The 25,298-nt window shown below is 39.5% G+C and overlaps 2 protein-coding genes across 8 annotated transcripts in view; both read left to right on the plus strand.

The window, feature by feature from the left end:
• Positions 1–6,636, plus strand: part of slc26a6.1 (solute carrier family 26 member 6, tandem duplicate 1) — a 30,197-nt gene extending 23,561 nt beyond the window's left edge. For 3 of the 5 annotated variants that reach the window (XM_088331921.1, XM_088331920.1, XM_088331922.1), the window contains 3 exons: positions 2,978–3,032; positions 4,549–4,673; positions 6,482–6,636. In XM_088331921.1, coding sequence (XP_088188047.1) covers positions 2,978–3,032; positions 4,549–4,673; positions 6,482–6,505 — 204 coding nt within the window. In that variant the 3' untranslated portion in view covers positions 6,506–6,636. The remainder of the gene's footprint in view (positions 1–2,977; positions 3,033–4,548; positions 4,674–6,481) is intronic. The other 2 variants (XM_088331923.1, XM_088331925.1) reach the window with 2 other exon arrangements.
• Positions 6,637–8,006: 1,370 nt separating this feature from the next.
• Positions 8,007–25,298, plus strand: part of LOC148369759 (solute carrier family 26 member 6-like) — a 29,754-nt gene continuing 12,462 nt past the window's right edge. Inside the window, exons 1-11 of one of the 3 annotated variants that reach the window (XM_088331930.1) lie at positions 8,007–8,477; positions 11,454–11,611; positions 13,944–14,054; positions 14,387–14,562; positions 15,644–15,808; positions 18,362–18,514; positions 18,600–18,682; positions 18,760–18,907; positions 20,259–20,372; positions 21,007–21,084; positions 23,349–23,444. In XM_088331930.1, coding sequence (XP_088188056.1) covers positions 8,350–8,477; positions 11,454–11,611; positions 13,944–14,054; positions 14,387–14,562; positions 15,644–15,808; positions 18,362–18,514; positions 18,600–18,682; positions 18,760–18,907; positions 20,259–20,372; positions 21,007–21,084; positions 23,349–23,444 — 1,410 coding nt within the window. In that variant the 5' untranslated portion in view covers positions 8,007–8,349. Of the gene's footprint in view, positions 8,478–11,453; positions 11,612–12,608; positions 12,853–13,943; positions 14,055–14,386; positions 14,563–15,643; positions 15,809–18,361; positions 18,515–18,599; positions 18,683–18,759; positions 18,908–20,258; positions 20,373–21,006; positions 21,085–23,348; positions 23,445–25,298 lie in introns of those variants that run through there. The other 2 variants (XM_088331931.1, XM_088331932.1) reach the window with 2 other exon arrangements.

Raw genomic sequence — 25,298 nt, forward strand, 5'->3', positions numbered from 1 at the left:
CATATAACCTACGCCTATCACATACTCTTGCAAACTCCATTACCAAGCTTCTCAATGTTTCCTAAGAACCAGCCACAAGCGCTGTGTCATCTGCAAACAACAACTGACTTACCTGCCACACCGTTCCACTATTATCGATCAGCTCTACAAATACTCTTGCATTTACCTCTCTCACAACGCCATCCATGTACACATTAAACAGCCATGGTGACATCACACACCCCTGTCTCACACCGGTCAACATAGGGAACCACTCTCTTGTCTCACTCCCTACTCTTACACATGCTCTGCTGTTCACATAAAAACTCTTCAATCCATCCAACAGCTTTCCACACACTCCATACATTACCATCACCTGCCACAACGCCTCTCTATCAACTCTGTCATACGCCTTTTCCAAGTCCATGAAAGCCAAATAAACATCCTTACCTTTTGCAAAATATTTCCTACACACATGTCGTACCGCAAACACCTGATCCACACATCCTCTTCCTTTCCTGAAACCACTCCGCTCCTCCATCATAATTTCAGTCGTTCTTCCTCTCACTCTCTTAATCAAGACTCTTCCATACAGCTTACCTGACACAGACAACAAACTGATACCTCTCGAATTGCTACATTCATTCTTATCACCTTTACCCTTATACAATGGCACCACACATGCACTACACCAATCAACAGGAACCACACCACTTAAAGGCATACATTCAACAAGCGTGCTAACCAGTCAATCATAACATTGCCACCTTTTTTCAAGCATTCAGCAGTACAACCATCCAACCTAGGTGCCTCCCCCTTTCATTTCTTTCACTACATCTTGCACCTCCCATGTTTCCACAGGCTTCACATTCAAATCACTCAACACAGGCATTCTGTCCATACCATCGATCGCCTCGATTCTCACTTCTCTCCCATCATCCAAATTTAGCAACTCCTCAAAATACTCAGCACATCTCGTCCTGATTGCACTACCGCTAACCAGCAATCCTCCGTCCTTATCTTTCACTTTCTCGTCCTTTTCAGACTCGCTCTTTCTTACTCTTTTCACTTCTTTCCAGAACATTTTTCTCCTTTCCTCAAAATTCACTCCTATCTTTCGACACCATTCATCATTTGCTTTCCTTTTCGCAGGTTCCACTGACGCTTTTACCAACCTTTTCTTCACTTTATACCTTTCATACGCATCACCACTCTTATTTTGCTCCTCAAAAGCACGTCTTTTCTCTGTCACGGCCTCTGAGACCTCATCGTTCCACTAATGACTTTCTTTCCTCATACCTCGACCAACTTTTCTCATTCCACACACTTCTTTCGCACTCCTCAACACTGCCTCTTTAAACCGCTTCCATTCCATTTCCACACTCTCCATTTCTCTTGTACTAATCCGTTAGTACTCTTCCCCTATCCTCTCTTTAAACTATCTTTCCTTTACTGCTTTATTCAACTCTGACATTTTCACCTCTTCCCTCACTCTCTTCTATTAACTAGCCCTCCACGATCCATCTATTCTCAGTTGTCCTTCCACATAAAAATGATCAGACATACCACTCATTTCACCTCTGTAAACATGCACATCCAACAATCTGCTTAACATCCCTTTCCTAACCACTACATAATCCATCAGTGCTCTGTCCACCAGCTCACCACCATCCACTCTGACAAAGGTATACTTATTCACGTCCCTCTTTTTAAACAATGTATTTCCAATTACCAACTCATTTTACACACATAACTCAATCAATATCTACCAATCACACTTTCAACCGTTCCATCACCAACTCTAGCATTCAGGTCACCTAGTATTACCACTTTCCACCCTTCTTTCGCACTTGCCCCACAGTCGGACAAATCCTTCCAGAACTCCTCTCTCTCCTCAGCACTTCTTTCTGAACCAGGTCCATATGCACTTATAAACATCCATACTTCTACACCCCGCTTTAACCTCACCCACGTCAATCTAGAAGATATTTCTTTCCACTCCACCAGTTTTTCCTTTGCTTTCTCACTCACAAGCACAGCCACTTCTTCTCTAGCAAGTCCACCTGTAACTCCAGACTTTCTACCATACATACATCCAAGCTGTAATTCACCCTTTCCTTTCATCTTTGTTTCACTCAAGGCTAACACATCAACCTTCCTTTTGGTCATCATCCTTTGGAGCTCCTCCTTCTTCCACTCAGTCGCTTTACTTCCACATCCTCTCACATTTAGTGACCCTATAACTAGGGTTTGCGAGACTTTTCGGTCTTCCGTCCCCCTTTCTTTACCTTGCTGTCTCTTAGGGAGTAGAGATAAAGAGTAGAGGATCCCCAGTCCCCTCGCTCCCTCCACTTTAGTCGCCTCTTACGACACGCAGCAGACCACGGTGGGAGAATTCTCTTACCTCTCACAAGGAGAGGGCCCCTCACCACCGGGCCATAAAAATGTCCAAACCAGAAACAGGAAACTAAAGCCTATCAAATGTAGCAACGACAGTGGAAATTAAAATTACCCGACGATGTGTGCTGTCCTAAATGTTGTTAGAAACGGTTAGGGACAGATGTGTGGTGATTGGACACGCCTCTGCCCAGTTTCCTGGTTGTCGCCCTCTGGTGGAAAAGCCAGACCCTTTTAAAGAGTTTTAAAAACATAATTACAAGAGTTTTTTTATTTCACTTTGATGAGAAGTAGCCAAGTGGTTTGATTTATTAATTTGTTGACTATCAACCGATGCCCCCTCTCTTCAGCCCTATTCCCCCTATTCAAAGGCTCAAAGGTCACCTCACACCCTCTTTTATTGGTGCTCTGTTTTGAAGTCACGTCTCGTAATTAATAATTAAAATATCTCACTGTTACAACTTACTGCATATCACCTCTTTCGCTTTGCCAATAAGCCAAAAAATAACTCTAAATGTTACGTGTTAGATTCTGCTTGAAAATGAATGAGTAAATGAACAGCATCCTCTCTAAACTCGTCTTTCTTTTGTGTTTCCAATAGCTCGTGCAAAACTTAGAAGCCCAGAATCAGCAAGTGTTTCTAGCCTCGTGCCCAGGTCAGTTTAATTGCATCTTTTCCTTTTTTTTTTCTTTTGAACTCACGTGTCCAAGCTAGTACACAAACACACCCATTTCAGAGGCGAATATGTTGCCTACAGTGTCGGGTACGTTACTGTAAAAAGACTCATTAGTTAGGTTCGAGTTACTCTGTTTAATAAGTAATTGCATTTCTTCCCAAATCAAAACTAATGCATTACTCTGAAAGTATCTAGGTTAAAATTAACGCATATACTCACATTGAAGCCCACCTCCTTAAACTTTTTAAAGTATATGTGAGAAATGTGAGTCTTTCTAGGCCGACCTGTTGCACAGCTTCGCACTTCGTAATAGACTTCAAGTTTTTTGGGTTGATATTTTTAATTTTTTTCTCAAGAATACTTGGCAGGCAGATAGAACTTGAACCGCTTAATATAATCTTTAGAATATCAAAAGTATCTTATGCATTAGCAGTGGCGCAACAACAGCTTCTTTCCTATAAACCCATCACAGCCCAAAAACTGATATTAATGTATTGGAAAGGAAAAGAGGCGCCCACAAGGAGAAGATGGCTGACGGAACTGACAGACACGCTACACCTAGAGAATATTCGGTCCACAATAAAAGTCAAAACTGAAACATTTGAAAGGATATGGGAACACTAATATCCTTCCTGAAACAGGAGCAGAGCTCCTAAACTCTTTATACTGACATTGATAGCGCTCGGGGAAAAAGTGGGGGTTGTATTGGCGGGGTTGTTTTAGGGTTCGAAACAAACTATTTAAATTATCCAAATTATAAAAGAAATAGAAGAAAAGGTGTACACCAACCTGTGGAAGCTATGAAGCCTTCATATTTCTTGGCTTTTGAAATCGTGACATATCTCCTTCTCAATTTCTAGGTAATTTATTTTATATCTTAAGGCTTGTTGTATTGCAAAAATATTTATACATAGTAAGACCATAATTCTGTGCTCTTTTACTGTAAATTCATTGCTCATGCCTGCCCCATTGGTTTTGCTGTTCCTGGATAGGCCACACTCCCTCCCCACGAGTTGCCTACTATTCGCTACTGGTGACACACAACCAAAAACGTATGTGTGTATAAACTGAGCCCCTGGTTTCAGTATTTTAGTTTAGAGTTATAAATATGGCTTGGATGCGAGTGTGTATGGTGGGAAAAATATCAGATAATCAGTGGGGAGGAATTACACGGCGTAACTGTATTCAGTTGTATTTTGTGTTTTGGGCAGGAAAAGCAATTGCCAAATCGCAGTAGACATTTTGATTCGCAGTCTGCTTTGAGAAAGTAGCAGAGTAACGCACCATTTTGTGACGACAGTTGAGTTAAAAAAAAATCGGATCAATAACGCGTAACAGTACTCATAACCGAGAAGTAATTGTGTTCTTTTTCCCCGTGTAACTCCCGACACTGGTTGCCTACAGTATATGTGTTTTTTTTCCTCCTTTGATTTTTGATTGTGTGACATGAAGTGTTTATGTAAAATAAAATATGTGGTGCGCTCTGTATCATTAGAGAGGCTTTTAAGCCAGCTCAGGTATCAGGGCTGCATCCCCAACAGTCTGCCTAACTCCTCCATCTTTCCATCCGTTCATCACGCCATCCGTCGTTGTGTCAACAATGTGCCGGTGCTTCCTGAGGTGTGTTTGACTTCATCCATAAACTCTTTTTGGCTGGTTTCTAGGATTCCTTTTATGATCTTGAATGTCAGGGCGAGTCACTTGCCATGTTATATATTCTTTTATAATTTTCCACACCAATTGCAGGAAACTGATTTGTGTTTTATTCAGCATTCCACTGCGCATTACTTGATTGAAATATAATAATCCCTCGGTGATTGTCCCACCGTGAGAAGTGAAAATCAGCGAAGTAGCATTGCACCTTCATAAAAGCACCCAAGGGTCAAAGTTACCTCGAGATGACGTCCTTAACGACTAAGACTGTACGAGTCTAAGTAAACAACAACTACAGATAAACAGATAAAGCAATTTGAATTGAATGAATGTTTTTTGTCATTATACAAAAGTACAACAATATTGAAGGGCTTCTCCTTTCAGTGTAAGTAAGTGATTTAGAGAATGGCTGGCAAGCTGCACGTTAGCATCGGGTAACCTCAAATTGAGCCAGGTCACCGCAATGTTTAAAATACAACAGTCCCAAAAGTAGCGGGTTCCAATGAGTTGTAACTCCAGTTCCTCCGTTTCATGGGTAATGGATCTAACGTTTGTGGGATACAAGCTCGGCAGGGGTGGCCTAAGAGAGTTGTTAACCTAGCAGCAGCAGTAGGCCGGACCTGTTTCATTGCTATTGCCTCTCCGGACACCGCCTCAGTCGCTTCCTGGACCCAATAACAATCAAAGGAGCACCCACTGGGGTTCACCATTTCTTTGCGCTCTTCTGGCTCTCCTTAGAGTACGATTTATTTGATGAATTTCTTTTCAATGTAACAAGCTGCAGAAGCTATTAGCTGCCCCTAGTCCTCCAAGTTTATTTTGGGTGAACACAGTGACTTGTGTGCCTGCCGGCTTATTGAGTAACAGCATACTCCAGCCTACCACAGTCACGCACAAAGACAATAATGTCCACCCAGCAGACCCTCCTTAAACTGCCTCTGTCTTAGCATTTACTGTGTGCGTTCTGCTCCATACACAACGTAGACTGCGTTGATATATATGAACATAAAGACGATTCAATTAAAAACCTGTGAAGCAACGAGCCAGCATTACCCTAGATGCAAAGTAAAGTAGGTACTTAAATGCAATCAAGTATCAATCAGTGAATCAAAAAACTTTGGTCTATTTACTTCATTTTTTTAGGCAAAAATGTGAAAAATATGCACAGGTCGTCTTGAGTCTGTTATAGGTTCTCTGTTCTGTTCTTGGGGGCGGCAGTAGCTCAGGAGGTAGAGCGATCGTTTTAGGATTAAAGAATCCCAGTTCGAATCCCGGCTTGTCCGTGTTACATGTCGAAGTGTCCTTGGGTAAGACATTGAACCCCCAATTACCCTCAATAAGCACGTTAGCGCCTTACATGGCTGCACAGATCACGGCCGCTATTGGGAAATGTGAAGCACAATTTATAGCGCTTTGGGAAGTCATTGACTTTAAAAGCGCTATATAAATGCAGATCATTTCATTTCATTTCTCTTGTAATAAGGAAAAATACGAGCGTTAAGGATTTGTTTTGGGGGGGGGGAAATACTGGTAAACATGACAGGACACTAATTGTCAGTATGTATTTATTTTTGCTGTGGTGAATACAATTTGTAATTGTAAATTTCCAGCTTTGTTTTCAATCACAGAATTTCCTACGTTGACATTTTTTGTTTTATTAACATGTCTACCATAACTATTCAATATTTTAAAGGTAACTTATCCTATTCACTTCTGTTGGAGCCTATCCTGGAAGATTTTGTTTTTTTTTAAATTCAGGATTTCTCTTTTTACAGGGTTTCAAAGCTGATGCAAGTTAAAGGAGCTGTACATAATTATAAACTTTGTTCTTCAATGCCACCATATCGTCGCCTAAAGTCATGATTGTTGTTGTAGTCAGCTCATCCATGATGTGCGTGCAAGCATGTGCATTTCTTATTCGAATAAACATGTTTTTCTAACTTTCTTGGCGTTTGGACTCTACTTAAAGGAAGCTTTTTTTTTTTACATTAACAATTTTCATGCTACGCTGACGATTACATTAAAAAAAACTGCAGGGACAGACCTACGGCACTCTTCAGCACTACCCACCTACCTTTCCTCAAACCTAATGTGTTATGGCCCAAACAGCTCTGTTGAAATTAAAATAAAAAGCTCACTTGAAAATAAAACATACGGCCTCTTTGAACTCAAGTGGGCATTGTTAACACATGCTTAATAGACAAAATACTTTCAACTTTTTAAGGAACCCTCAAACGAGGCACCCCATCTTTAAAGTTGGTTATTTTGTGGTGCATTGGACATCAAATCAATTACAGTTTAAAAGTATGTATTACTAGTATTTGGTAATAAAACTACTTCTTCATTGTATGCTCTAAAATATCAGTGTTATATCGGAAATATTTTTGAACATTTATTTTGAGATTTACTAATTATTTTGCTGAAATAAAACATTTTCTTGGCCAATTCAAGGGGAATGTTTTTTTTTTGTAATCAGGCAGCATGTGGCAAACATCTTTTATTGTCATTGAAAAGGAAATTTGTCATTGAAAAGGAAATGTATACTATATTTTTTTCTTATCATTAGAAGTTAATGGAGTGCAGTTATAAATTGTCATTATAACCCTCAGGCAAAGTAAGGTTGGTGATAATATTTTTGTTTGGGATTTAAGTATGTTTATCTATATATCAGTTTGTTTATTTATTCGTCTGTTTGTGTGTCTGTCCACCCACGAAGGGGGGAAAAGAGCTAAGATATGACCACCATCTTTCACAGGCAGTCAGGTAGGTCACTCTAGAGGTGGAAATGCCCCAAAAAAACTGAAGCAGCACTTTTGTTGATTCAGCATGTTTACCAAAAGACATTCCACTTTCACAGGACAGAACAACATTGAATGTTACCACCATATTTTACAGGCAGTAAGGTAGGTTACTCAAGATGTGAAAAGTACCAAAAATGCATTTTTAGATTTTCTGACTCGCAGCTTTCCCATAAAGACATTCTACTCTCTCAGACCAGAACAAGTTTCACGTCCCAACGCGGGTTATGCTATCTTAGCGCACAGCCTTTGTAGTTGTTTTCTGTTTTTGCCTTTGAATGAAAAGGTAGTAGTGCAAACACCAGCTTTTGACTCTCTTACCGTTTCTCCTTTTCAGTTAATTGTTATCCGTTTTGAAAGTCTTCCAGCCGGCATCACAATTTCTTTCCTGCAGTGTAATGATTGGACAAGAAACAACCCTGACTCCAGTGGCTGACTAATCTAATCTCTCACTGATACGCCATATAACAAGGACTGGAGTGGAATTGTGCTCAGCTTTTTTTTCCTAAGGAAAAGTAGATGAAGAGCTTCACCGCTTCGATCGGATGGAAACAAAATTTGAGCGAAAGGCAGAGAACGGATTAGAAAATAACAAGGATTCTTTTGTCTTCAAGAGGATTGAACACACTTTATTTTATTCTGTCTGATCATCTCTGCAAACAAGCTTGTGAGCAGATATGGGGAAAACAAACTGAAGACTCCCATTTTGGGGACTTTTTTCCTTTTAATTATTAATGGAAGGTACACCAGGAACACACAAAGTACAACAATAGTTGCTACGGTGGAATTTTTTCTTTGGTCAAACTCCGTCAGGTGTTTTTTGAAAACCGTCTCTGTTATCAGTCATGGCAGAGAGGGGAGAACTAGTCAACAGAGTCCACAGAGAAATCCTGGATGAGGATGCTGTGGAGAAACTGGCAGGGGCTTTGCCTCCACAAATTCCTTTGTGTGAGAAGGCAAAAACATCACTCAGGTAGTCTTCATTCATACTCTTTCTAATTCTAGACTTGGACACGAAATATTTATAGAAAGATTGGACCACGAATCTTATTTATCGATTTATTTTGGAATTTTGTTGCAGCTAAACGTGATTAATCTATTTACCATTTCCTTAGTTTCACAGTGCAGTATTTTCATTGCACTATTGTAACGCTTAGGGGTAGGTGATACCGAGATTTATGGAGCCGATTCTATACAATCTTCTGCCTGACAGGCAGGATGTAGCAGCAGGCCAGGTAGGCTAAAAGCCAGTCAGTCACAGACTCAGGCATAAACACAGAGAGTGGCTGAGGGTGCTCAGTAAGAGAGAGAACGGTTGCTCTATAAGCGGTCCTTTGAGGAAATTGGTAGAGGAGTGAAGTAGCGATTCGATCCAAGTACTTGCTTAGTCTCAAACGTATTGATATTTGGATTGATCCGCTCACCCCGAATTATCAAAACAAATCCTACCATCATGTGAAGAAAACTGAATGCAGGCATATCTAAAGACCAGCCTCTGTGCCAGCTATGGCCCGTGATCACATTTTTACTGGTCCGCTATCTCTGTCATGTAATGTCAGTAATGTTGCCAGTAATGTTGACCGCAGTATGAAATACATTTGTACTTAAGAGAAAAAATATATAATTTCACCACATAACGGCAGTAGCCTCTTGGCCACCTTGACCTATGGCTTTCTGGGATCATTTTAGCACACCCCATTTCCCACATGGCGACTGTGAATAAAAAAAGGAAAGTTGGTTGTGAGCAATGTTCCCTCTAATTTTCCACGGGTCTGAGCGTTCACAAAAAGTCGGTGAGCAACGCTTGAAACAACAGTGAGCAACCATAATCCCAAGTGTGGCAAGATAATTAATTATCAAACATGTCCAAAGCTTGACATCAAGTTACATTTTGCTGAGTTTCCGACAATGCAAAACTATTTTTCTCTTTTGAATGAATTGACTCATGTACTATTTCAAAGGTTGTACGGCCTACAAACATAGTTTGTTCTTACAATTCTTTGACAAGATATCCATTTCTTTTTTTTTTCCTGATACATTTTGTTGCATAATATTAACATTTTTGGGGGCTTATTTAGTCAGTTGTAAAGGCCCGGTCACACAGCCTTTCACGGGCGTATCGAGGCTGAATCACGGCCAGAAATTTCTGCCCGTAAAGCAGACGCGGTAGAGAATGTGCAAAATTGGCTAAACCAGCTGTTTACCCGTGGTATGCCCGCGAAACAGACGCCGGCGACTGCTCTGCGTCCTCATCGCGGGTAACCGCGGCTGCATCGCGTTTGACCGTGCTTACACGCGGTACACACGCTAATGCACGTGATAACACCGCGATACAGGAGCAGAACAAACGTGCTATGACCGTGCTCCACCCGCGATTACCCGCTAAAATTTCGTCTCCTACCCGCGTGTAACCACGTCTTGGCCGCGGCCGTAGCACGTCCTAGCACGTTCCTACCGCGTCTTTACCTCGTGTGTGCCACGTGTGCCGCCCGCGGTTACCCGTGGTCTAAAGTTTTGAGCAGCGCAAAACTTTTTCGCGCGGCCCACCGCGTGTGAATTTCTTACCGCGTGTAAAGCACGGCTGTATCTGTATCGCGATCTCAAAGCGTCCCACAGCATCTGCTTCACGGGCAGACATTTCTGGCCGTGATTCAGCCTCGATACGCCCGTGAAAGGCTGTGTGACTGGGTCTTAAGATACAGAACTGTACTCAATAACATTTTTTAGTGGAAGTACAATGTTGGCAGCAACGTTCACTTGATACAATTGGAAATTATTAGAATGCAACACAAACTTTTTCTTCTTTTTTCTCTGTTTTTTTCTACTTTTGTTAAAATTCCTTTAAAAAAATCTCATTGTGTTTATTTTTTGCGAGCTGTTACTTTTTTTCTTTTTGTTCTCTATTTACTTTTTTCCTACATTTTTTTTACATTTTTCTTTTTTTTCTGGCTTTTTTTCAAAATGTTTCCTTCTTTTTTTCTCTTCCGTTTGTTTCTTTTTTTCTCAGCTTTTCACTACTTTTTTATTTTGGTATTTCTTTCTTTTTTGTGCTATTGCCCCCTTCCTTTAAGTCATTTTGTGCATAATTTTACATAATATTTGGTCATGTTGGGATTAAAGAAGCAAAAACAACCCGAAGAGCCGTTTAGGATCCGAAAGAGCCGGTTCCTTTTAGTGAGCCCAGCCGAAGAAGCCGGTTCCCTGACAAACTCTACTAACTTTACTCAACTTCGTTCTCCTTCGACTCGACTTCAAAATACCGCATTCAGGACAAAACGTCACTGGAACCCGTGTATTTTTACCTTCATGCACTGTAACTTTGACCTAAGTCACTTCTTAATTAGTAATTTTGAGCCCTCATTTTTGTGCGCTGGCTAGATTTTCTTGTGCGCTAAGAATGTGCGAGCAGTGCGCAATTGTGCACGTGCGCAGCTTAGAGGGAACACTGGTTGTGAGGGCCCCCACTTCCAGGACAATTGGAAATTGTAGTATTTTTTACTCCGAAATCACAAACAACTGCTTAATTTGTCAAGAGACTGTAGCTGTTTTCAAAGAATATAATATCAAGTGTATCAACTGTCAGACTAAACATACCGACTGAAACAAGCTCATTGGAAACAAACGCTGTGAAAAGGTGATAAACTGGAAGCTGTTTAAACAACACAGCAGCACTTTTTCACAAAACCCTGCAGGTCAAATGAAAATGCTACAAAGGCGAGCTACTATGTCGCAACACTGATGCCTAAACACTGCAGCAAATCTTTCATGGAGGGTGAATTTATTGAAAACTGTTCAAAGACTGCCAGGCAGAATAGTCGACCCTCACACATTTTACCTTGTGGCCCAAAAGTTTGGACACCCCTGCCTTAAACAATAGTTTAGTTCAGAGTTGGCCAATTAAAGTATAGAGTTACAGGAAAACAGCTGAACTATGTCTGATGCCCCCCAGGTCGAATCTTCGTCACAGGTGCTCAAGCTCTAGTTTCAAGCGCTCCCTACTTAGTAGCATCCCCGTCCTGTCATGGTTGCCTCGATATGCCGTCAAAGAAAATGCCCTTGGCGACTTCATCTCCGGGCTCAGTGTGGGCATCATGCAGCTGCCTCAAGGTTAGACTTGCATACACTACATCAAATGTGTGAAACTCAAATGTGGCCCGCCACATCATTTTATGCGACCCGCGAGAGCTAAAGATGTCAGAGCTTCTAAAGATAAATAAATCAAAGGAATGCTTTGACCAAAAACTGTATTTTCCACAATGCCTTTTGACTGAGTGACGGCTCAGCGCAACTACTGTACATGAAAATGTGTTCAAATCAATCTCAAAGAGTGGAATTGAGGAATGAAGTACCCCAAAGTGTCACATTTTGATTTAATATACATTTCTTTTCTTTTGACTGATTCGGGGATGAACAAAGTATCTATCTATCTATCTATCTATCTATCTATCTATCTATCTATCTATCTATCTATCTATCTATCTATCTATCTATCTATCTATCTATCTATCTATCTATCTATCTATCTATCTATCTATCTATCTATCTATTTAGGTTGTTTTCAGTTTTTATACATGTACTGTATATACACGTATGATTCATTTTACAATTTTGTTTTCTTCAATCATCCCTGTTATGTGTTTTTGAAAAAATATTTCTTTCCATTTTTTTTAACCCATTTTTACCTGGATTTTTTACGGCTACGGCTAGGTTAATTTGGAAGTTTTATTTAAAAAAATTACAATTTATTTTACTCTTTTCTTTTTTACAAATATTTTTTAATTCACTTAATTACTTTTTTCAGTTTTGATATGCACTGGAGATGAAAATTAGAGAACACTTTCCAAATAATTCAATAATTCTGAACAAAATGCCATCTTCACTGCTCAACAGTTTAAAGCCATTTTGTTGGGTTCTCTACCATGCTAATAGAAAACCTGTTTACAAAATGGATAAGGTATTTTGCCAAAAGTGGACTGAACAAAATAAGAGAACACTTTCAGGTGCCTCCTACTTAATGGTGCTAATCTAGCACATGGTGCTAATTTCCTTGATTATCTGTCAACCGGTAATTAACTGGCCCTCAAACTGTGAGTTTCGCTGACTTTGCAAGATGGTGGGCTACTCTAAAGTGACTGGAAACCTCCAGCAGGAGGTTATCAGCAATGGCAAGACAAGTTGATCGTTCCAAATCTGTTATTTCAAGAAAATTGAATCCTCACAAAACTACACTCATTCAAGTCGTCCACGGAAGACGTATGCAAGAGAGGACATCTCACTGCCAAGGATGTCAATGGGTAATCGTTTCCACACTTCAGCTGGAATTGCTCACCAGTTCAGTGCTAGTCATGGTAAGGAACTGTCTCACCATTTAAAATCACTTGGATTGAAGGTCCACACTGCAGTGGCCAAACCTCTCGTTAAAAAAAAAAAAATCATGAAGCTACACTGAGTTTTGCTAACGAGCATGTTGTGTGGACAGAGGAGAACTAGTCCATAGTTCACTTCAGTGATGAAAGCAAATTTCATTTATTTGGGTCTGATGGGAAGCATTATGTTCGGGGACACTTTGGACAAAGACATAACTCACAGTGAAAGGTGGAGGATGAAGTGTTTTTGGGCCATGTTTTTTTGCAGCAAGATTTGGGCCCCTTGTACAGCTACATGGCCGAGTGAATGCAAATGTGTATCAGAACCTTCTTCAACAGCACATGGTTCCTTCCTTGCGCTCATTGCCCAATCAGCCTGCAGTATTCATGCAGGACAATCCTCAATGTCACACAGCAAAACGGGTAAAGAATTTCCTTGAAGTTAAAACCTTGAATTAATGGCATGGTCTGCCCAGAGTCCAGATCTTTACCCAATAGAGAATCTCTTGAAAATCTTTGGTGACAAAGTTATGGTTGAAAGAAAAAGCTACAATCACCAAACTGTGGAGGAGGCTGGAAGAAGAATGGGCCAAAATCACACCAGCGCAGTTAGGGAGACTTGTGCTATTCTGTGACCAGAGATGTGTGAAGTCATCCACAGCAGAGGCCTGTACACTTCTCATTAATTGCTTACTGTTGTAACCTTCACAATTGTTTCCATGCCAAAGGCATTGTTCTTCTTTGATTTTGAACAGTGTGTTCTCTAACAAAATATATTTTCTTTTGGTAAAATGCCTTTAATGTTTTTGGGGGGGGAAGTGTTGGAGTACCCTGATGTTGTTCTCTGATTTTGATCTCCAGTGCGTGTGTGTATATATATATATATATATATATATATATATATATATATATATATATATATATATATATATATATATATATATAAGTGACATCAGGTCCTTTGAGGTCAGCCATTCTGCAAATGTGTCTCTTGGTAAAAATGAGTTTGACACCTTTACACTACATAGCAGTCTGTCTCTTTTATGCTTGGTTCACCTCCCGTTTTCCTACAGGTATGGCGTACGCCTTGTTAGCAGCTGTTCCTCCTGTTTTTGGCCTTTACTCGTCTTTCTACCCCGTCCTTATCTACTTCATTTTTGGCACATCCAAACACATCTCGATAGGTTGGTATTTTCCAGACTGAGTTGTTCCAAAATCCTTATGTACATTTAGGCATCAATGATGTATTCACAGAGAGGCAATGAGCAACACCAGATTTCCATTCTACTGCAGATGCAACATTTTGATCTTTATGCCCTAATAAACAGTGTTGGGAACTTTACTGAAATGAGTGACTAGTAACTGTATTTGTTCAGTTTTTAGTCTAGTGGGACCAATGATATATCCTTCTTGGTAAATCCTCTCGGTTACCTTCTGCTCTGCCATATCTTTGGAAATTCTATGTTGAGAAGATACAGTATTTTGATTATGAGTTGTACTCTTCTCTCTCCTTTAGGAACATTTGCAGTGATTAGCGTAATGCTCGGTGGGGTTACAGAGAGATTAGCCCCAGATTCAAACTTTATGATCATACAAAATGAGACCAACATTACCATTTTGGACGTCTTTGCTCGTGATGCCGAACGAGTACGAGTGGCTACTGCCGTTACCTTCTTGACAGGATTATTCCAGGTTCAGTATTCGTTTTCACACCCGGTTTAAACCAAATTTATGTATGCTGTTGTAGGGATGTCCCAATGAGGTTTTTGAGACCCCATGTCTAACGCATTGTAATGGAACAAAGTGGATCTGGTACTTTGTATATATTTAGAAAATAATGAGCAAATGAGGAACTGATCTGCCATGTCCCTTAATTTGTTATTGTACCGTATTTTCCGCACTATATAAGGTGCACCGCATTATATGTGTTTTCTGATATATTTTTCATATGTAACATGCACTAAAGTAAGGTTCATGGAATTAAAGTGATGGTAAAATTAAAAAAATCTCAATGACCAGTTTATATTTCCCTCAAAGACAAAAACCGTTACCATATGCGATATCATTTAACAATTCTAACAAGAAAACGTAATATTCTACAAAACAATTACCTACCGTAAATAAAAATCTTCATCCAAGTAATCACAATACTTTTCATTCCAATGGACAAATATTGTCCAAAGCAACAAGAAATAGGATTTGCAATAAGCATGTTAACCACGAGTGCACAAGGCGACCACCTCTCAAAGGCAGAACAGTAACATATGCAGTCTTATTTAATTGTAACTGTGTATTTACAATATTATCAAGTATATAATGCCCAACGGATTAAAAAGTGTGGCGGATTATGAATTGCATCGGATTATAAAGCGCACTTTCAAATCTTTGGACTATTTGGGGGGGGGGGTGATTAGGTGTGCCTTATAATCAGGAAAATACAGTATTCACTTTAAAGAAAAAGCAAAACAACTTTTAGGCCTAGGCAAAAGCTCCAAAAAGCCGACATACTTTCACATTTCCTCTGTATTTCCTTGTTTGGTCAATTGTAATTGATTCAACTCAGCAAAATGAAGTCAAGATGCAAAAAGAGCTCCCTCTCTGTTCTTCCGCGTAACTACTAATCTAATGAAACATTGCAAAAAAAGGGTCATATTTATCTGAGGCATAATTGGAAGACAACGTTCAATACCGAACTCGTCACCTTGTGATTGCACTGGCTATTCCCATCAAGTGATCGTGTTTTGATCTCTATCTTGTTGTTCATTCTTTATAGATCCTGCTCGGCCTCGTCCATTTTGGGTTTGTGGTGACCTACCTGTCGGAGCCTCTGGTCCGAGGTTATACCACAGGCGCTGCAATCCACGTTATTGTGTCCCAGCTTAAATACACCTTTGGAATCAGCCCATTGAGACACAGTGGACCCCTCTCCTTGATATATGTATGTTATACTGTGCATAGCGAAAGCACTGGCCAGGGGTCAGCAATAAATGATTGGTGAAAAATTAATGCCATTAATTGCGAAAAATTAATGGAATGGTTGCTTAAATTCATAAATCCATTTATTGCAAAATTTAAAAAATTAGCAATTATTGCAACCCATTAATTGCGAAAATATTCGGGTTTTTTGTTAGTCGATTGCGTCAACAAACGTGCAACTTTTCACGCCGCGCGAGCATTTCGTATGCGGTCAAGGTCACATACACGCACAATCGGGACAGTGCATGCATACGCGTAAGCTACCGTGCTTCCCCCATTATAAGACCCACCCTGAATATAAGGCCCAGCTTTTTATGAGAAATGAAATTCAACCTTCCTGCAAATAAGAGGCTCATATTACCTATGAAAACCGTAGATATCAACGTTATTTAACAACGGCAATGCTTTTCTAAGAAATTTTTAGCGAAAATGTATTACTTTTGCACATATTTTTATTTCAAAACCTCAATTTTTGACGATGATTTTGAAGTAAGGCCGGCCTTATATTCGGGGAAACACGGTAGCTGTACGTACATAGTGTGGTTGCAAAGCAGCTTTTTATTGGTCGGGACAAAATCGGGCTTGTTGATTGGCTCACGTTTTGCCTCAAGCACGTACGTCGTGGATGCCCATACGCACACGTTGTACACCACTACTACTACGCTGTATTGATTGTAATCTTCGCACGGTTATGGGACCGAAGGAAAAAATGGTTAGATTAGATTAGAGGGACCAGTTTGTTCGACCATATTGACACGGCTAGTATACCATTAAATTACCAATTAATGGCTAGAAATCCAATAAATACCCATTAATTGGCCTTGCCGCAAAAAAATTAATTTTAATTTTTTCGCACTTAAATATTAATTTTTTTTCCAAAAATCAATTACTGATGACCCCTGGCACTGGCCCTCCAAGAGCTTTTTGTCACATTGCCATATTTCAGGCTTCAAACTTTTGGATAATAAAAACAACTTCAAATATGTTCTATTAATTGAATCAATAACATGTGAAAAACAATCGTGAAGTGGAGCCAAATTATTTAAACATTTTATATTATATTTACAAAGAAAAAAACCAACAGGTGTTACAAACATATTGGCCTCCTGTTCTCTTGGCTTAGCCAACTGACTCCAGAAGTTCCATGATGACTTAAATGACTAATAATGACATACAGAAAGCACCAGTCTCAGTTTAAATGCACCTCTCTGTGATGGGCTCAGAGGTCTGTGAAAGGAGACAGCGGAGAACAGTCAGCAGTACTGAGTCCAAAGAACACACCAAACAGGTCCAAAATAAAGTTGTGGAAGGTTACATAGCAGAAATGGGATACAAGAAGATTTGCAACATTTACGCATCTTCTGAAGCAGTGTGCAAGCAATAATAAAAAAATGGAGAGAGCATAAAACCACTGCAAACCTACCAAGACCAGGCGGCCCCTTTTAAACTTTCAGCCCAAACAAGGAGAAAACTAATCAGAGAAGCAACCAAGAAACCCATAATCACATTGGATGACCTGCAGGCATACAGAGCTGAGGTGGGACAAGAAGAAAGCCCTTTCTGAAAGAATACCAAAAAAGCCACATGGGAGACACAAATAACATGTAGAACAATGTGCTCCAGTCAGATGAGACAAGTACAATTTTGGCTGAATGCAAAGTGTAATGTTTGGCTTCAGAGTAACACTGCACATTGTTGTGAAAACACCATCCCTTCTGTCAAACATGGTAGTGGCAGCATCATACTCTGGGGTTGATTCAGCAGGAACAGGGAAGATGTTGCTCAGGATGGGTGGATGGATAGAGCCGAGTACAGGGCAATTCTGGGAAAACACTTATTGGAGTCTGCAAGAGATCTGACGATTGGGGGCTGATTCACCTTCCAAAAGGACAACGACCCTAAACCCAAAACACAATCTACAATGGAATGGTTTAAATCTAATAATATAAAGGTGTTAGAATGGCCCAGCCAAAGTCCAGACCTTAATCCTATAGAGTATTTGTGGAAAGATTTGAACAAGGCTGAGCACAAACAATCACCATCAAACCTTAAGGAACTTGAGTTGTTTTTTAGGACGAATGGGCAAATATTTCTGTTTCAAGATTTTCAAAACTTATAGAGACATAGCAGCGAAAGGAGGTGTCCGAAGTATTAACTCAAAAAGGGACCAATATGTTAGCAACACCTACTTTTCAATTTTGTATTTGTTAGGACAATACAAATGGTCAAATAAATTTGGTTTCTTTTCACGACTGTGCCTCACATTTTGTTGATTCATAAAAAGTAATTCAATTTTTTTTTAATCTATAACTTTGAAGCCTGAAATATGACAATAAATCAAAATGTTCTTGTAGGGGCAAAAGTTTTTTCAAGACACAGTATTATTAAGCTCACATGAAAATGTGTTTTGAGACAATACCAGTTGCATTTTGAATCGAAGTTTTAACAAACATTTACAGTACAGTGCATTGACATTGTTTTTGTAGCTTACTTTATCTTATCTGTTGTATTACAGACAGTGCTGGAGATATGTTATCTCATTCCACAGACCAATGTCGGGACTTTGGTGGTCAGCATTGTTGCCATTATCGGCCTCATAATTGCCAAGGAGCTCAATTTATACTTGAGTAAAAAAATTCCTGTCCCAATACCTGTGGAGCTGCTTGGTGTGAGTATACATAAACTCTTGTTTTTTTTTATTCAATAATAGGAGCTAATACTTTTAATATTGGATTAACCCACCTGTACTTAAGATCACCATTGCAACATTGGTTTCTTGGCAAGTGGATTTACAAGCAAACTATGGAGTGGATGTGGTCGGAGAAATTCCATCAGGGTCAGCAACAATGTTTTTAATTACCGCCGGGATCTTTTGGTAATATTTTCCTAGTTCTTTGTATTTTTATTGAGCAGCCTCCAGCCACCTGTCATGCCGACTGCCTCGCTCTTTAGTCAAGTGATTGGGGATGCCTTTGCCCTCGCTGTGGTAGGCTATGGCATCGCCATCTCTCTGGGGAGGATCTTTGCTCTTAAATATGGATATAAAGTGGACAGTAACCAGGTAGGATGCAATCTTTGGATCTCATCTTGGATTCTCAAATATGCAAAATGTAAGGAAATAGTACATGCATTTAATCTATCTCTCTGTCCCTGTCTCTGTCTCTGTCTCTCAATATTTCATTGGTATATTCAAATTGTTTTCAAGATGCATTTTGAAGACTGCATGTCTTGTGTTTGTCATCTGAGCTGTAAAGTCGTCGAGGGAACACAACAGTGGCAAGCCAGTTGCCATATTTTTTACGGGTTAATTAGTCGAAGAGGTTACAAGTGTTTTGAACAAAGTCCTGGTAGTCTTTGTAGGGAATACCTAGGTGTTGTGTTGCAGGTGGAGGCAATAATGGTACAACAAAGGGCAAGCAGCCAAAAAGGGGCTAACCAGCAAAAAAAAAAAAAAACTCATGGGGAGGGGCTAATAGGGGGTTAACCAGGACCAATCAATCAAAGGCAGCTGCAGTCTCGGCAGAAAAACACGTGTTTAGCCAACCAAAAAACAGTGAGAAGCCTGACTAACAGGGAACCAACAACCAAAAGCTGCTATGTCAATGAACACGAAGCCAGCCGGGAATAAACCAAGGGGCACAGCATAACCAGCGCTAAGGCCAGGCTAGCCTGCCAAACAGATGGTTGGTTGCCAACGAGCACCAACCAGGAGAAAACTAAACAGGAAAGACCTCAGCAGCACCAACGCTAACGGAACAAGCCGGGCAAAATTATACCAAATGCAACACACATGGCTAAAAACACTAACCAATAGCCAAAATTGCCTCCTTAAAAGGTGGCGAAGGTAAACAAGGCACGCTCTCAATAACAGTAGCAGGTATATAAAACCTATGCAACCTTTGGAAGACAAAACCAGCCCTCAGCAAGAGGGTAAGCAAATTTCTAGTTTCTCCAAGCAGAAATGAGCGGCATAAAATCACTGTTCACTACAATCGCGGTCTGTTTTGGAGCTGGCCTCACATGTTATATTAATGGAATTCGCCATTTCGAAAGTGTGGTTTTCCACCAATGATGTCACAGCTCTGCAGATGGGCTCCAGCACCCTCGACACCCTACTGAGGATAAGCAGTGCAGATAATGGATGGATGGATGTTCAAAGAATGCCAGGCTGAATAGTCAGCCCGCACACATTCTCAACTTTGAGACTAAATTTGATGAGTTCTCTAGCACGTGGACAATTTTTTGAGTACCTCCGGCATGTAGAATAATTTTCAACGTACAGTATTTGCATAATTGTGGGGAGGAACAATACACATTCTGAACATAATTGGAAAAAAAGATCGGGGGCAATATCTTAAAGGACAAGAAACTGAACTGACTGACCCAATATGTGTTTCTATTTTATGCCTAAGGAATTGATAGCCCTGGGGCTCAGTAACTTCATTGGGTCAATGTTCCAGTGCTTTGCCGTCAGCTGCTCAATGTCCCGATCTATGGTTCAGGAGAGCACTGGAGGGAAAACTCAGGTAAGCAGTATACTTCATTTTTATTTTTGTTAATTCTTTAGATTGACAAAAGTGTTTCTTCTGTTCTGTTTCAATAAAACTTTATCCAATGTAATTGAAGTCATTACATTGCAACGAATCAAGTTTAAAGCCTTGGTAGAGGTCTTACATAGTAACACAGCCCTTACAATCCCACAGGATTTTGTATTTTTGTAGTTATATCTTTTTTAATTTTCTCATGGTATTTTTTTCAATCATGCTGGAACAAACAACACGTCAAAAAATAAACAAATAAACCTATAAAGAAAAAAGGACCGGCAGGTTGATGCTAAATTCTTACGAAACCTGTCTCCAAAATAACTTTGGAAACTTTTTCTATAAATCATATAAACACATTATCATATTTGGTATCATTATAACCCTCATTTGTTAGTCCATTTAGAAATAATAACATTGTATGAATCATAATATATATTTCAAAGTTTAGTACCAAGAGTGATTTACACGGTCCTGACGAGACCAAGTGAGAGCTCATGCCCAACAGATGAACCTGATCAGACGTACAATTTATCATATACTTTCAAATAAGGGGGAAATGGAAGGCCTGATTGATGCATGTGGTGGTTAATAAATGTGCGATCTCTCTTTGATGCAGGTTGCTGGGGCACTTTCAGCCATTGTGATTCTTTTCATCACCCTGTGGATTGGAGCACTGTTTGAAGACTTGCCAAAAGTGTGTGAGTTATGTCAATTGTATGTCTAACGGGCAAAATACCCTATTCAAGTGAAATGTGGGGCATTATCAGAAAAATAGATGCTGTGTATTTTAGAACACTGTTTTATGTGAAAGGCGAAAAAAGGTATTTAAACTTGTGCCACATCAGGCAAAGAAATACAACAAATTATTGCCTGTTTTCTGTTAACATGACCTTTAATTTACATCATGTAGGTTTCAGATCCGGGATTGTTGTAAGGGTAGTATGTGCAGTAGGAGCGGGCGATAATGGGAATTTTGTTATAGATCCAATCCAAGTTAAAAAATGGTGATTTTGATCGATCCTGATCCGATACGATAGTTTTTGCTTGTAATTGTCATGATCTTTGAATAATTGAATCCCCTCTTCAGTTAGTTTATAATTCTGTTTATAAAACTGTTTTAAGCACTACAACGTTTCCTTTATTAAAAAAAAAAACATTGCAAAGCCTAACAGTAGAAAAAAATAAATACAAATACTGTATCTCTATTGCAACTGTTACAGAAGAAAAGCAAAGCGATTAAAACAAAAAAGCAGCAATGTAACAAAAATACTAATCCTATATAACAATGTCAACCGGAAAACTAAAATATGAATTTTATATGACAATATCAAGGAGAACTAAAATAATAAAGTAAAAGTAAGTGTCTGTTGCTTCTCAATGGCTCTGTTGGCAGAATGATGGCGGATTTACAGCGGTTTTTAGGAGCAGTAACATTTTTACATTCTTGGTTGCAGCTCATTTCTCTCTGCTAGGTTAGCTTTTTTCATGAGTTATGATGTTGCCACAGTAGCAGACCACTTTACCTCACAAACCTAAACAAAATCTGGCATTGACCTTTTCTGTAGTTGGAAAAAAAGTCAACGCAGGGCACTGCACTTCCTGTTTCTTTCTGTTCTTTTTAGCTTCTGTTTGCAATAGTTCTGGCCCTCTCTTCTCCATAGCAGGCAGAATGCTGCCATAGTACTAAGAGTCAGTCAGCACTCAGGCATAAACTTAAAGAGTGGCGAAGAGCGCTGGGTAAGAGAGAGAAGTACTGGGGTGGGATTTGGGGTGGGGTTTTTGGTTTCTCGTCCACATGAACCCTGTCAAATATTTATTTATTGCCCGAATGAATGCCCTGAATTTGTTTATTGTATATGACTGTCATGCAGTGATGTACAGTGATGTCCTTGTCTAGTAAGGCACAGTTAAATCTTGAGATAAACAAACCTACTGCAAAGCTTATTCATCATTTGATTGGCAATATTTAACATGTTTTATTTAAAAAACAGCATTTTTACATAACACTAAATAAACTGTTGCATCAAAAATACACTTTTTAAAATGTTATTGTTTTAACTACTTATATTAATCAACATCTCTTGCCTTGATTGAAAGTCCAGCTCTCGCTTAGTATTTGAATGGTAAATGTAAAAATTCCGCATTTTCGGAAAAAGAAAATCTAAAAATTGTGAAGATCCTGGAGAATTTTTTTTAACACTGAATGTATTATATAATTTTTATTTCCATTATTGCGATGAGGCACAGCATGCAGTCAAGTCAAGTCATGTTTATTTGTATAGCCCCTAATCACGAGGAGTCTCAAAGGGCTACACAGACCATCCCCTGATTTAAACCTACATGAGGCAAGTAAAAACTCAAAAACCTCAGCATGAGGAAAATGAAAAAAAAAACGCACATGAGGTAATCCCCCTTCCAGGATGACCAGGCTGCAACGGATGCTGCAATAACAAATAATACACACATTTTGCCAACATGAAATACAAGTCATTCATAGGCTATAGAATATAAGTGGGTTTTAAGCCTAGATTTAAAGAATTCCACTTTGGTTGCAGATCATATGGCATGTTTCTATGAAAATGTATTGCGTGCAATTATTGCAAAATTAAACCTGGAATGTTTGCTGGTATCTGAATGGATTTTAAAACAAACATCAATGAAAATCACAGTCAACCTTGAGATAACATGAGAGGCGTTTGACAAAGGTGCATGATGAACAACATTCCAGTGTAGCAGCAGCCACTCTTCCCAACATTAGTCACATAAAAGCTGGTCATTCTGTTGTCTTACAGACAGTGCAGATCATTTTCAAGGATCACATGGAGCATTGTTTTTGGCACCATATGAATCACCATGTTTCAGTATTTGACTCATAATTTTTCCTGCAGCGACAGTCAGCAAATCTTGTATGTACGTCTGTTTTTGTTTTATTTTCCTTGTGTCTGTTTTTAAATACAGGCAATGCTTGCTGCCATCATCTATGTGAACCTGCATGGAATGATGAAGCAATTCATGGACGTGCCTGTGCTGTGGAGAAGTAACAAGACGGACATGGTGAGTTGGGAAGTAAAAGCAGGGTGGAAACACTTTTGCAAGGAAAGTAAATCCATCCAACCATCCATTATCTACATCGCTTATCCTCAGTAGGGTCCCGGGGGTGCTTGATCCCATACCAGCTGTCTGCAGGCAGTGGGCAGGGGACACCTTGAACTGGTTGCCAGCCAGTCGCAGGGCACACAGAGACAGACAACTCACTCGCTTATTCACACCTAGGAACAATTTGGACCGGCCAATTAACCTAGAATGCATGTTTTTGGAAGGTTTGACACATGACCTCAGAACTGTGCTAGGTATGCGCTAACCACTGCCCCGCCATGCTGCCCGGAAAGTAAATCATGTTGCAAAAATTGATTGGGACAAAAAAATCGCCTTCTGAATGGCTTGTGAGAATTTTGACTTGCTTTACCTATCAGAGGGTGTACAAAAAAGTAATATACAGTATCCCCAAGTAAATGTTTTTTGAAGCGTAGTCAGAATGTTAACCAGCAATTCTAAACATATGGTCCTTTTTAAGGTGCTTCGTAATCCAATGATGTGTGGCGAGATTCGTGTCTGGTGGGTCACACTCAAATTTACAAATAATTGAACCTACATCTTATTCATCAATCGAATGGCAGAGGAAAAAACTGCAATAAACAAGAGCATAGAGAAATCATGTCATTGTCTAACCTTAACTTATAAATTAAGTCTATGCACTCATCCGTTTTAATAAAAGCATCAATAGGTAATCCTCCATTAAGCAAAAAAATAAAATAAAAGTCCTTTGAACCGGAAAAAAATTGACTGTATGGCTTGACTATCTATTAGCCTGCTTATACTAGTGTTTGAGGCTGAGGTTTTTGCCGAATCAGAATCTTTGGATTGATTATCGCTCTCTGCCATGAGGCAGGAGAATTGCATGCCTCACTTTGCATTCAACACAGTAATACGTTGTATACTGCTGCTCTTGAAAAAGTTTAATGCAACCAGAAAATAACTGACTGAAGGGCTTGACTTTCTAGTAGCGTGCTAATACTATTGTTTGGGATGAGTTGTGTGGCAAATCAGAATCCTTGGGTTCATTATCGCTCTCTGCCATGAGGCAAGAGAATTGCATGCCTCGATCTGCATTGGCAGACCTTCAACACAGTAATACATTGCATAGTGCTACTCTTGAATAAGGTCCATGCAACCAGAAAAAAACTGACTGGATGGCTCAACTTTCTGTTAGCCTGCTAAAACTATCATTGATTCTCCAGTTCAGGACTGAGGTGCATGCCAAATTAGAATCCTATGTTTCACTCTTGGCCTCTGCCATGAAGCAGGAAAATAGGGGCCTCACTCACACATACGCAGACATTTAGCACAGTAATATGTTACATACTAATTGTATTAATAATATGCATAATAAAATGTGAAAATGAAAACAAATTGAAAAAAGTAATGACAAAAATCGTGAAGTTAAATGTAAATGAACTATAACTGAATAAATATAACTAATATATTTTTTATTTGACATTTCCTTGATGACAGGTGAGAAACAACCTCTCCTGCGTCCCCTGACTACACGTCTCTTACAATTTCTTCAAATATGACTCAGTAGCTAGGTTAAGTGACCATTTACTGTTCCAATAACATTATACCTTCCACAGAAGCAATCGGTATAGGACAGCATGTTCAGCCTGGGGGCCAGTTATGGCCTGTGATCAAATGTTTACTGGCCCACAAGAATTCATCCCAACAAAATAAATAATATGTGATTGAAAATAAAAAAAAGGAAGGTTGTCTGTGAGAGCCACCGCTTCCAGGACAGTTGGAAATTGCATGTTTTTACCAAAATCAGAAACAACTGCCTAACTCGCCAGGAAA

The sequence above is a fragment of the Urocampus carinirostris genome, chromosome 3, assembly GCF_059441175.1.
Source record: "Urocampus carinirostris isolate Australia breed hairy pipefish chromosome 3, RoL_Ucar_1.0, whole genome shotgun sequence".
In the NCBI taxonomy this organism is placed as follows: domain Eukaryota; kingdom Metazoa; phylum Chordata; class Actinopteri; order Syngnathiformes; family Syngnathidae; genus Urocampus; species Urocampus carinirostris.